The sequence below is a fragment of the Alexandromys fortis genome, unplaced genomic scaffold (genome assembly GCF_014885135.2).
Source record: "Alexandromys fortis isolate MF-2015 unplaced genomic scaffold, M_Fortis_MF-2015_v1.1 scaffold_13, whole genome shotgun sequence".
Taxonomy (NCBI): domain Eukaryota; kingdom Metazoa; phylum Chordata; class Mammalia; order Rodentia; family Cricetidae; genus Alexandromys; species Alexandromys fortis.
In genome coordinates, this window is record NW_026067908.1 from 11,551,900 (window position 1) to 11,564,983 (window position 13,084).

General features: G+C 43.6%; 1 protein-coding gene across 1 annotated transcript in view; it reads right to left on the minus strand.

The window, feature by feature from the left end:
* The window catches only part of Ube2u (ubiquitin conjugating enzyme E2 U), a 70,263-nt gene that overhangs the window by 21,121 nt on the left and 36,058 nt on the right, over positions 1 to 13,084 (minus strand). The window contains exon 7 of the mRNA XM_050136445.1: positions 4,777 to 4,865. Coding sequence (XP_049992402.1) covers positions 4,777 to 4,865 — 89 coding nt within the window. The remainder of the gene's footprint in view (positions 1 to 4,776; positions 4,866 to 13,084) is intronic.

Consider the following 13,084-nt stretch of genomic DNA (forward strand, 5'->3'; position numbering starts at 1 on the left):
CCCCCCAAGACGACGCCCACAATCAGCCGGAAGCAGTCTTGAGAATTCGCCGCCCCAATTCCTTCAAACTGAAGTGTCTAATTTGCTTTTATCAAAAGCAAGATGTGGGAATGTTATTCTTGGGTCCCTGCCCTAGCCACGCCCACTCCCATAACCTCTGACCCGCCCATCGCCATCTTGGGACCCCCCCTCTCTCTTTCTGCTTCCTTAGCATGCGCACGCGTTTTCTCTGTCTCTCTCTCCTTTTATCTCTTTTCTCTGTCTCTCTTTCTCCCCCTTCCTTAATAAATACTTATGGCTATTTCCTGTGTTTACGTGTCTGTTACCTGCCGCCACGTGGGCCAAGGATGCGTGCCCTCCTATAGCCGCCCTCATGGCGGGCTCCCTCCGCCAGCCCACCCGGGGACCGTTTGTAGCCTCTCTCTCATCGTTTTTTAAGAATAACACTAAAGTCCTTGTGCAACCCTAGAGGCTTCTGGTTTCTTCTTATCAGATTATAATTTCATCCAAGGCACCTCCAGAACCACTCTATAATCTCGTTTACCAAATGAGAACAAAAGAGGACAGGAATCTCAGAGCCACCCTTGGAAAGATAAGGAGAGTCACCAAGATGGTCCCTATGGATAGATAACAGTGAGACAATTGCCATTCTGCTGTGAGAAGCCCAGGCCTTATTTTCCCTACTTTCTCTAGAGAAACATATAATCCCCTTGGGTGTATCTTTCCTTCTGAGTGCCTGTCTCTTGACTTTCATGCTTAAATCTATACCAAAATATTTTTTAACTTTTTTTTTTTTCCAACTTTGCCTCATCTTTTGCATTGAAGCCAAGAATCCTGGCTTGGTCTGAGTTGAGGTCTCTAAAATCCTAGGAGAATTCAGGTTGTTGTGTGCCCAGTTGTTCTTTTGCCACTGGCAATGATGTGCTGCTTTTCCTGCAGAAGCAGAAGGTGACTTGGAAGTCGCTCATCTTCTCTGGAGGAACTCCACATCCGGAAAACATGGCACCGGCTTGCATTAGTGTGTTTCCTTTACAGACATATTATCTCACACAACCCCAGAGCACCTAAGAGCGGGGCGAATGTTCTTTGCTCGTTAACAGGAATGAAAGATGGCGTTCAACTAGGCAAGCCATTCCTTTGAATTTTCTTACCCATATGTTGCAAAACTAGCATCGGGCTAAGGAGTTGCTGACTTCTGACGTCATGCTGTCCCCACCTGTGGCTGTGTGTTATGGTCGCCCAGGGAGCTTTCAAAACTCCCACTACTCGGTCCTCCTGCCAGCCCCGGTGGAACTGGTCTGGGTGTGCTCTTTATGTTGGAATTTTTACAGGCTCCGCAGGTGGCTCTAATGAGCAGCTGAGGCTGTGCGGCCGGGCTCTGGAAGCAGGCACGCTGCTTCTCGCAAGGAAGGAAAGGGCCTTGGGAAGCCTCAAAGACTGAGAGTCTCCTGGGGTGAAAGCAAGCACCCCCCTTGATGCCGGAGGCTGTTTGGTTCGCCCGCTGACAGCAAACAAGCACCAGGGAGCCTCCACTCAGCGCCGCACAGCGTGGCGCTCTCTGGAATTCTTTTCCTGGAACGTAAGCATTTCCGTATGGGGATCGTATTCTGTCATTAAAGAGCTGTTCCTACAACCATATGCATGGCTTTTCTCTCTGCCAAACCCCTGATTTGACATTTTATAGTGATGGGCAGAGAACAGCGGGGTCGCTGGTACATTTCTCTGTAGGATTTCCTATGACTGTGAATGGAAATGACGTGCATTTCAGAAACTCTGCTTAGCCTTCAGCATTTGAATGTAAATCTCACACTCTGCTGGGATAACACATTGTCATGCTATAAAGGCAGAATATATCATAGGAAGGAAACGCAGAGCCAGAGGTCTAATCCAAGTCTTGGATCACAGTGCTACTAAGTGAGGACGGGCATGTGTGCTGACTGCTGTGCTCTAAGCTCTTCCACCCTATGACGTCATTGTGTTGTGACTGCTCCCATTTTTACAAACAAGGCAGCTGGGCCAAGGACAGCAGCAGACTGACAAATATGTGATATTTTCTCGCATGTGGATGACCCTAGCTAAATTACCTGGTTTCTCCTAGTCTTGTTTTCTCATCTGAAGAACAAAGGGTTAGAATCATGTCTAGTCCCTCGGGCAGATAGATGTATGACTATTTGTTACATATATTATAGTGTTCTGTAAATAAATAAAATAAATATTGAATAGAGGGATGATGAAGGAGCGTGGTTAGAAGCATAGCATATACAGACACGCTCTACAGACTGTATTGTGAAAGAATACACTCCTGACGGTTATGGCATTAAAATCTAGACATAGCTTTGTGGCTCAAAAATATGAAAAAGTGTTAATAGGCAAATCAAAATACAACTACCTCCTACTCATAAAATACAAATCTCTTAAAACACGCACGGGCCATTCATAGCCTCAGCAGTGACAAGAATATGGACGTGTAACTGAAGTTGGGAGGTTTCCTTTGCGCTTCTAAGTCGTTGGAGGAGCAGTCCACAACCTAAAACTTTATCTTCATTACTGCGAGGAAATTAGGCCATTAGAAAAGCCGGTGTTGGCACCCATCCAGCTGAACTATCAAAAGGCAACAAGGCCGGCAGATTCTGTCAGGCTCGCATTTGCTTTTGAAAATTAGGTGCTGGCTATTTTTGAAGGCAGGCTCTTGGAACATTTTGAGAGTGATTCCAGGGGAAGGAGGGGCAGTGGGGTTGTGAAATCTGCCATCCAGTGTTAGACTCGAAGTCCTAGGAATACTTCTGGGCTCCGGAGAACTAGGCCCAGGACCTTGCTTTCGCAGACGATGAGTTACAGACTGGGTTAGTGACAGACCTATGTAGAGACAACAAAACCCAAAACGCTGGAGTCAAACGCCTTTGAGGGAGGAACCGCTATCAGGAAATCACCATGATTTTCTTCCATTTTAAAATCGCCTTTTATTAAGAGGCAATTGTTTCCAAACTCTCTCAAATTTTGGCACATTATTGTATCTTTTGCCTAGGAGTTAAGTTTCTGAGCCGCTCCTCCCCCCATGCATTTACATATTACTGTCGGGGGGGGGGGGGAGGACAGAAACCTTTTTTTGGGTGGTTGGGTTTTGCAGGAATTTGCCCCTTAGTCCCTGGTCCCTGGAATCAATATCTTTCAACATCATGTTTTCACAATAAATGTTTATTGTCCCCCAATTCATCTGTGTCTCTCTATACTCCATTTATGGCACCAGCTACCTAAGGTGCATCTGGCCACCAAACTTTGAAATTAAACACCGTGAACTCTGATATCAGCAATAAAATTCTTTGAACTAACAGTGTTGCTAAAATCTGTGTATCATAATACTCTTCAAATGATTTTTTTCAACCACTCATGTGTGAGTGGGGATGATAATACATAATCAGAAAATAATCAATAACCAGCTTCCTGAGAGAGCATGGGATTTCATAAACATTATCGAGCTTACTTGGTTTTATATTTGTTAGGCTTAATGAATAGTACCTTTGCCTTATCTTATGTCTGAAAGATAAATACAACTTTTTTTTTTTTTTTTTTTTTTTTTTTTTGCTATAGTTAGGAAACAACTGCAATGAGATGATGCCCAATGAGACTCAAAATTAAAGCAGTGACCACGGGGACAGAGGTGAGTAGAAGCATTATATTGTTACAAGAGATAAATCAACAATACAAAAGAAAATTTAAAAGGCATAAGGTTGTTCTAAGGATTATTAGGCAGAAAAAAATTAAAAAAAAATAATGAGCTTCCAGTACCTAAGACAGAGAAGGAAGGAGGGACAGGTTTGGGAGCTCCAGGGAGAACTGGGCTCAGGATATCTGAATGGCATGCCTGTACCATGTGTAGGCATGTGTAGGTGAGGGGGCTCGGGGCCTGGCTGCACATGTGCCCGTGGGTGCAGAAGAGGGTCTAGCTACAGGTGTGGTTTGGGCATCACTGACTGACGAAAAGGAAGGCAGCGAAAGAGGCTTTTCAGGGCGATGGGGAGAAGGGTAGGGACGAGGTCATCCCCCGGGAAAGAGGCAGAATACCTAGGCAAAAAGAATAAAACTTGCGGACGCAGGGCAGCGTGCACATGAATGAGAGCGCAGGCAGCAACAGCTAGGAGAGACAAGCGCTTCAGAACGCCATTGCAGACTCTGGGCCCTTCTAGCTTCACGAGGCCCGTGCCACTTTGACAGGATGGCCGGGGCAAAGCCACATTTTCACTGACGTGTGGGGCCTGGATAGCCTACTTGGAGGAAAATAAAGACATATAGTCTAAAAGTCCGCTTAAATGGAACCAGTTGTCTGGCTCTCACATTCTGTCTTTGTGGTCCCCGGGCAATGCTTCCTTTACAGGGACGTAACGGAACTGCCCTCCCAGGGCTCTCTCTTCTGCCTGCATTTGCTCTCTGTGCCGGCTCTGACTTCGGGCATAACGGTCTTTGAAATGGAAAGGTTCACCCTGCTGTGAACTCTCCTTTCTTGGGCGAAGGCAGGTAAGTAAACCTCAAAAGATTAAGAACTCCATCAATTGCCTACTCTTCTTCTGGCTTTTAAGGGGACTCAGGTCAGGGCTCTGCACAAATGAGGCACTAAATTGGCGGTTGTTGAGTGACTAGTGTAGCACAGAGAGCCAGCCAACAGCTTATCGCTCTTGCACAGCCGAGACGTGTCAACTAGTCTTTAAAAGTAAGACAATCAGAACGATCCACAGGTTAATGGATATTAGAAGGGCACAGAAGAAGGTTAGATCTGCTTACATGGATTTCTGGAGTGTTCTGCTGTTTGTGATGTGGCTATCGTAGACCATGTCTTGTAGTAATCATTAAATGAGATTTTCTTAATTACTCTGAAAATACAAACAAAATATAATTTGTAAGGTTGTTTTTAAAACTATCAGAGCATATCATTCAGCTAACAATCATATCAAACGAGGCTGATTTGAAAATTATGATACTCTCTTCCCCTTCCCTTCCTTTCCCCTTCCTTCCTTCCTTCCTTCCTTCCTTCCTTCCTTCCTTCCTTCCTTCCTTCCTTCCCTCCCTCCCTCTTTCTTTCTTTCTTTCTTTCTTTCTTTCTTTCTTTCTTTCTTTCTTTCATTCATTCTTTTGAGACCAGGTATGTGTGTCCCTGGCAAGTCTTGCCCTCTATGTACCCCAGACTGCCCTGAACTCACAATCTTCCTGCTTCATTCTCCTGTGTGCTGGGATTACAGGCGTGTGCCATCAGGTCGGGCTTTGGACATACCTCTCTAAGAATTACCCATTGAATAGATGAATAAAACACATTCGCCCCTGACAAGTAAAATCACAGAAAAGACAAACTGTCTAATTTTTCAGTAATGAATAGAAATGCCCACCTATGCACATGTTTAGATGCACTGTAAAAAGACTAATGCCAGTATCTCAAAGGATCCTTAAGGGAAGCATTATATTTGTCATTTTCTTCAATCTACAGTAAGTTTTCTTAAACGTCATACCAATGCCATTTAGTATGATGGTTTTCATTTCTTCTTCATAGGGAGAATAAAGGCATCAGAATGTAAATTGACTTTTACACAGAATCCTAGCCACATGGAAGCCCCCTCTTTCCTCATCCCCCACCGGAACATTTCTCTATTGGTGTCCTTATGCCCTTACAGGAGAGAGAAGCTTCTAGTAACGCAATAAGTGGCAACTGAAGACCACTTCCTAAGCCACTGCATCTGCATGCATTTTTACTATGAACTTGTTGAGCACAGCAGTTTATAGCTCTGTAAATAAGACATTACTTTGAGATAACATTCAGCCATGTGAAGTTACCAGCTAACCAGTGCAAGTAGATGCTTAAACATCAGGTGTAATATCCCTAATATCTGATCTTCTATTTAATTTTTCAATTCTTTGGAAGGAGAAACATTTTCAGTCAAAAAATATTAGTATTAATTTTTAGGGGTCAACTGTAAGTTCCTAAAGGTAAGTATTTGACTCAATTCTGAAATTAATGGGGCAATATTTAAATGGATCAGTGCATCCATTTAGTTAGCAGTTTATGACACCTAATTTTAAAACTAACATTTTTCAAATGTGTTATTACTTTTCCAATCATACATAAGTAGACGTCTGAAATGGGTGAAGAGAAATTAACTATTGCTCATATTGCTTCCAGCACAGCCTGCCAAGCTTCACGCGGCTGAACAATATGCTAAGGTAACACGAATTTGCCCCCCGAAATGTTTCAGCGTTTTGCAGAGAGGGCAGCAAAATGAAAGGCTGCCTTGTATCTCTTGCATGAAAATCTTGAGATCAATTTGCCGTCACAGGTCATTTAACAGACGACAATGACCCAAGAGGAAGGAAACTGTCAACACACTGTCTCATGAAAAAAAAATTACCATCTCTAGGCACAATCGTCTCCATTGTCTTTTGTCTGTTTGAGGATGACCTATGACCCTCTCCCTTTGTAGGAGTGTCCTGTTCAGTTTCAAACTGTTAGCCCTTTGGGGATTGCTTTTCTTTTTCTCAGAATAATTAAAAATATTACCCTAAAAGGCATAGCGGTGGTTAGATTGAATACACAAAGCAGAATATCTTAAAAGTTTGCATTTCCAATTATATAGAGGAAACAGTCCCTTAAAATAATAGTCACTATATTTAAAATTAATTAGTTAGACCACTAAACTAACAAGGAGATAAACGGTATAACAATATGTTTGTAGTTCCCATCATTACCAACAACATACTGAATATCATCTCTGATGATGAAAAAAGAGGAAATACAAATTTAAAAATTTTACTGAGCAGTAAAGTTGCGCTATTCTGTTGATTTAGCACATAATCCTGACAGAGAGAACAGCTTTCTTTAGTCCCATAATAAACTGTTGCATTTAGATAGCATAATATATTGACTGTACTTTTTTAGAAGTGGCAATGAACAAAAGAATTTGGAGGAAGACAAGAAAACTTTTGTTTGACAGCCATCAGGGAGTCATTTGAGGCACATGTCTGTGGAAAGGGAGGGGGCAGCATTTTAGGCTCAGGGGACAGACTCAGCCATGTGCGGGACTCGGATCTGGTGTGCCTGCAAGTACACACAGAGCATATTGGAGGAAGGGAAGACAAGGCTGAGGCAGTGGAGCTCAGTGGAGAGTTCATATTGAGAGAACAGCCAAAGGCTGTTCCAATGGGTGGAGCTTGGTGGTACAGGATCTTCACATGTAGATAGAGAAGGCTCAGAACTGGCTGACCAACTAGGTTCATCAGGACTGAGGGCCATCAGTGGTTCCTAAACAGGAAAGTAAAGAAGGAGCTGGGGCTTGAGTGACAGTTTCCTCAGGGGTCTCACACAGAGTAAATTCCATAAGACTAAATGTCGGCTCCATTAGGAAACGAAGCGATAGAGGTAATGAGCTAACTGAGACTTAATGGGGGTGAGAGCAAAGGTCAGGAGCGGGTACAGCTGAAACCAAGATAATGCTGAAGTAAGATCAGATTAGCCAATCACCTGATGCATGAGAGATGAAGGCTTGTTGGGTCAAATCTTTTCTGAAGCCCAGAAGACTAGATTTCTAGTAACAGACAGCATTCCGTGGGACTGAAGTAAAATATGAGTGTAATTTCAGAGGCCAACTCGAGTGATGATACCACAGAGGAACAAACATGACCTTTAAGGGTCTGAGGGTAAGACTGGGAATGGAAAAAAGAAAGAGAGAGACAGAGACAGATTAGCAGATGAAGCCATAAAGGAAAACAATCTCTAAACCAGTGCTTAGAAGATGAGTAGACACCAACTTATAAGGAGCCAGTAAGGGTGGAGTCTGGTGTTAATTGAGCTGTGACCATTTGTTGTTGAGTTGCATAGACACAAAGGCAGATATAAACCCAAGGTGCCTAGGCCATATTGAGAAGAAATAGCTTCCTTGACAGCACATGGAATGGGGATGTAAAGGCCTGCTCTCAAGAGGAGCCCAGGCTGGATGCTGAAATCACAATCACAGGTAGTACCAAACTCTGTGTGTGTGTATGTGTGTGCGTGTGTCCCTATACATCTGTATTAGTCAGTTGTCTTGTTGCTGTAGCAAATATTTCACAGAAACAACTTAGGGAAGGGTTTATTCGGGCTCAGAGTTGGAAGGTGGGAAGTCATGGTGGCAGCTGGCCACATTGCAGTCAAGAAGAAGAGAGCAATGCATGTTGCTGCTTGGCTCTCCTTTTCCTTTTAAAAGATGCCTTGAGACATGGAGCTAGAGAGATGGCTCAGCAGTTTAGAGCACTTGCTGCTCTTTCAGAGAGGACTTGGGTACCATTCCAAGCCCTACACGGTGCCTCTCAGCCATCTCTAGCTCCAGTTCCAGGGGGGTACGATGCCTTCTGACTCCTGGAGACACCACACACACACACACACACACACACACACACACACACACACACGGTACCCATACATGAAGCAGGCAAAACATTTACATGCATAAAATTTAATAAATAGATCTAAACACTAAGTAATCAGAAACAGAACAATTATGACAGCACACTATCATAAAGCGCGGTGAATGAGAATAGTCTCTCTGTGTCTCACACCATTTTATTGCCTTGCACTCACTCTTCCTGTCATGATGTGAGTTGACAGATGCCTACGTGAAAAGATGAAGTGATACAGGTTTAATACGGCGGCAGCCCGTGATGGCCTAAATGGCTATTGGGTGACCGATGGGCATGGGGTATGCTGAGTGTGGATACATTGGATAAAGATCTAAGTCTCCTTCCAGGGGATAGAGCGAAACAGCACAAGATTCATCCTGCTTTTTAAACTGTGAGCAATTTAAAACGTACAATTTTTTTTCCAGAATTTTCCAGCAAGGGGGCTCACTGCCTGGAAAAAGAAAATAATGGTGATGCTGTTTTATGGAAGCAGCATGCTGCTCAAACTTTGACTGGTTGGAAATATCTTCTGCAGCACCATCTAGTGCTCAGCATCATGGTTAAGATTAGCAGGGCAAACTCTCTGGCTCAGTTCCTTATTGACCATGTGACAGGGTGAGCTATGGAACCTTCCTCTACTTGTTTCCTCATTGCTGAAAGAGAAAGAACTTTTCTCAAGGGGTCATAAGTATTCAGTGAAAGCACGCGTGAGAAGAGCCAAGTTGAGCACCTCGTCAGCACTCAGAGTCACCGGCCTCCTTAATTGCCTTCCCAAAGTATCTCCTTGTTTCCCACCGCTCACCCTAGACAGCCTCCTAGCTGTTTCCCTGCCTTCTACGCTTTATGCCAGGGAGGGTGACGCCTCTGTGGGAAGTGGTATTTGTCATCTAATTCTGGGGGATGAAGTCTCAGCACTCTCAAACTTGACTCTTCATCAGCTGGCCACGCTCTTCCTTTTTCCAGTCTCTCATTCTTCTCTCCGGAGCCCCACAATCTCTTAAGACTTCTGTAAATCTTGAATTTCTTATAATATTATACTTCTGTATCTGTGCAAAATTTTCTAGTTACAGACGTTCTCTCCTTTGCATTCCTTATTCTTCTTCCTCATCACTGTCTGGCTCCAGTCAAATAACTGTCTGAAGGCTGCCATAGGGGATGCCAGGGTTTGTCTCCCCGGTGTCTCTCATGCTCTTTCCACACCATGCGGAGACCCAGCTCAAAATGACAGCAGGATTGACAGCCCAGGCTATCCGGCCAGGGCATTTAGTTCAGGGATAGGAACAGGAATTAGAATGACGGTGATTAAACCAGGACTGGAGAGATGGCTATCTGGGTAAGGACATTTGCCACACTTGAGGACCCGAGCTCAGTCCCCAGAACCCATGTAAAAGCTAAACTGGCTGCTTGCACCTGCAGTCCCAACACGGGTGCAGTTTGGACAGCAAGATAGCTAGGGCTTGCTGGGCAGCCAGTGGCAAGTTCCAGGATCAGTGAGGGACCCTGTCTTGAGTTAATAAGACAGAGAGTGATCGCACAATCCATCCAATGTTCAGTCTGCCCAGTGTCGCACCTTGGCCACCAGTGAGTGCATATGGTTACATGTGCACGTGTGCATACACACACACACACACACACACACACACACACACACACCGATGTGTGCACTCATGCATACACGAACAGGATTGAATCAGAGTGAGTCTCATCACAACATTCTAGCACAGCACCTGCTGATCTCACAGGTCAGCCATTTTTGTTGTCTCAACTGCCTTGCTACTGCCCGTCCTTTTACAACCCCAGGCAAGAGCTAGAAGTAGCTTATAAAATTCTGGGGGAACACAATTCAACCAGTTCTTAAATAGGATTATGCACAGTGGTAACAAACAATATATATAATAATATGGCACTCTTTAAGCAACAAGTAGTAGATGTTTCTCCTCCTTATGCCCTTTAACTTTTATCTCTAAAATATTTTGTGGACTTCAGTACAGGTGTCTTATGTATCTTTTTTTTTTTAAACATTGTGATACAATTACAATGGCATGTTAACATTTTCTTGCTGGCAGCACACCTCTAGAGCCTCAGCACTGGGGAGGCTGAGACAAGAATATGGTGAGTTGTCTCAAAGACCTTTAACTTCCCTATTTGGAAACACATACACACACAAATATAGTTTATTTAAAATATTCCTTTTGTCTTTGCTATATTCACTTGCAGTTTTCAAGCTTTCTATACTTAATTGGATTTAACTATGGAGATAATCATATTATCAGTGAAAAATAATTTGCAGTAGCCCACCTCTTACCCATAGTTTTGCTCTCTGCAGTTTTAGTTATCTGTGATTAGTCATGATACACGCTTGGAATGGTACCCAGTTCCTCTGCAAAAGCAATGAGTATTCTAAACCGCTGAGCCATCTCTCTAGCTCCATGTCCCAAAGCATCTTTTAAAGAGAAAAGGAGAGCCAAGTAGCAACATGCATTGCTCTCTTCTTCTTGACTGCAATGTGACCAGAGACCAGCTGCCACCATGACTTTCCCACCCTCCAACTGTGAGCCTGAATAAACCCTTCTTTAAGTTGCTTTTGTGAGGTATTTTGTTATCACAACAAAACAAGTGATGAGTACGGACGGATGTATAGGGGGAGACACACACACAAGCATGCACACATACAAACACACAGAGTTTGGTACTACCTGTGATTTAAGTATCCACTGGGGGTCTTGGAATTCGCTCACTACCTGTGGATAAGCAGGGGCTGCTGTGTTTCACAGTCTGTGGGGCACATGCTTTCCCATGTCACCCTCTGCAAAGAAAGCCCTGCTCCCTGGTCCACAGGGGAGTTCCTGCCCTGCCTTTAGAAATGACCTCCAGCCTGGGCTCCTCTTGAGAGCAGGCCTCTAGGTTTCCTTTCCACGTGCTGTTAAGAAAGCTTTCTCCTCAACATTGCCTGGGCTCCTTGGGTTTACATCTGCCTTTGTGTCTATGTAACTCAACAACAAATGGTCACAGCTCAATTAACACCAGACTGCACCTACAAAGTGTGGATACTAAGACCATAACTTGGTTAAAAAAAAGTACAGACTTCTAAAAGAAGTTTAGAAAGAAAAGAAAAGGCTCTCTCTCTGTATGTGTGTGTATGCATGCATGTGTGTGTGTGTTTGTATGCATGCTTGAGTTTGTGTATATGTATTCTGCTCAGAGTGACTAATTTAAATAGAACCCATTCTGACCTTGGCATTCCTCAAGTTCCTCCTTAGCTATCCTATAAGTATTTGCCCAGTGGCCTTGGGTATCTGGCAGAAGATGTTTCCTGCACTGTCCTTGTCCCTGCTTACTCTCCTGCAGAAGAGCTCTGAATTCTAAAATACAAGCCTCATTAATTTATGGGTAACAATTTAAAGGGGTGTGTCCCCAACATGGAATATGTGTCTGCTACAGGACAGAGTAATTGGTGAATTAATTTTAAAGAAAAGGATAAAGTACCTGCCCTTCCATGAAAAAGACTGTGGCAAAATTGGTATGTGACATTTTAGAGGATATGCAGAAATCCCAGTTGACTGCAGAAACTCAACATCAACAGAACCTTCCAGTGCAACATCAACAGAACCCCTAAGTTCAACATCAACAGAACCCCTAGATCAACATCATCAGAACCTCCTAGCTCAACATCAAAGAATGCCCTAGTTCAACATCAATAGAACCTCCAGTTCAACATCAACAGAACCTCCAGTACAACATCAACAGAACCCCCTACTTCAACATCAAGAGAACCCCCCAGTTCAACATCAACAGAACCCCCTAGTTCAACATCAACAGAACCCCAAGCTCAGCATCAACAGAAACCGCTGCTTCAACACCAACAGAACCCCCAGTTCAACATCAACAGAACCCCCTAGTTCAACATCAACAGAACCCCTAGTTCAACATCAACAGAACCCCAAGCTCAACATCAACAGAAACCACTGCTTCAACACCAACAGAACCCCCAGTTCAATATCAACAGAACCTCCAGTTCAACATCAACAGAACTACCAGTTCAACATCAACAGAACCCCTTATTTCAACATCAACAGAACCACCCAGTTCAACATCAAGAGAACCACCCAGTTCAACATCAATAGAACCCACAGTTCAACATCAAAAGAACACACTTTTCAACATCAAAAGAACCCCCAGTATAACATCAACAGAACAACCTAGGTCAACATAAACAGAATGCCTAGCTCAACATCAACAGAACGACCTAGCTCAACATCAAAAGAACCCCCAGTATAACATCAACAGAACAACCTAGGTCAACATAAACAGAATGCCTAGCTCAACATCAACAGAACTTCCTAGTTCAGCATCAACAGAATCCCTAGCTCAACATCAAAAGAACCCCCTAGCTCAACATCAAAGAGCCCCCTAGTTCAACATCAATAGAACCCCAATTCAACATTAACAGAACCCCCTATTTCAACATCAATAGAACCCCATAGTTCAAAATCAATAGAACCCCCTGTTCAACATCAACAGAACACACTAGTTCAACACCAAAAGAACCCACAGTTCAAATCAACAGAACCCCCTAGCTCAATATAAACAGAAACCCCAGTTCAACTTCAACAGAACCGCCCAGTTCAACATCAACAAAAACCCAAGTTCAATATCAACAGAACCCCCAGTT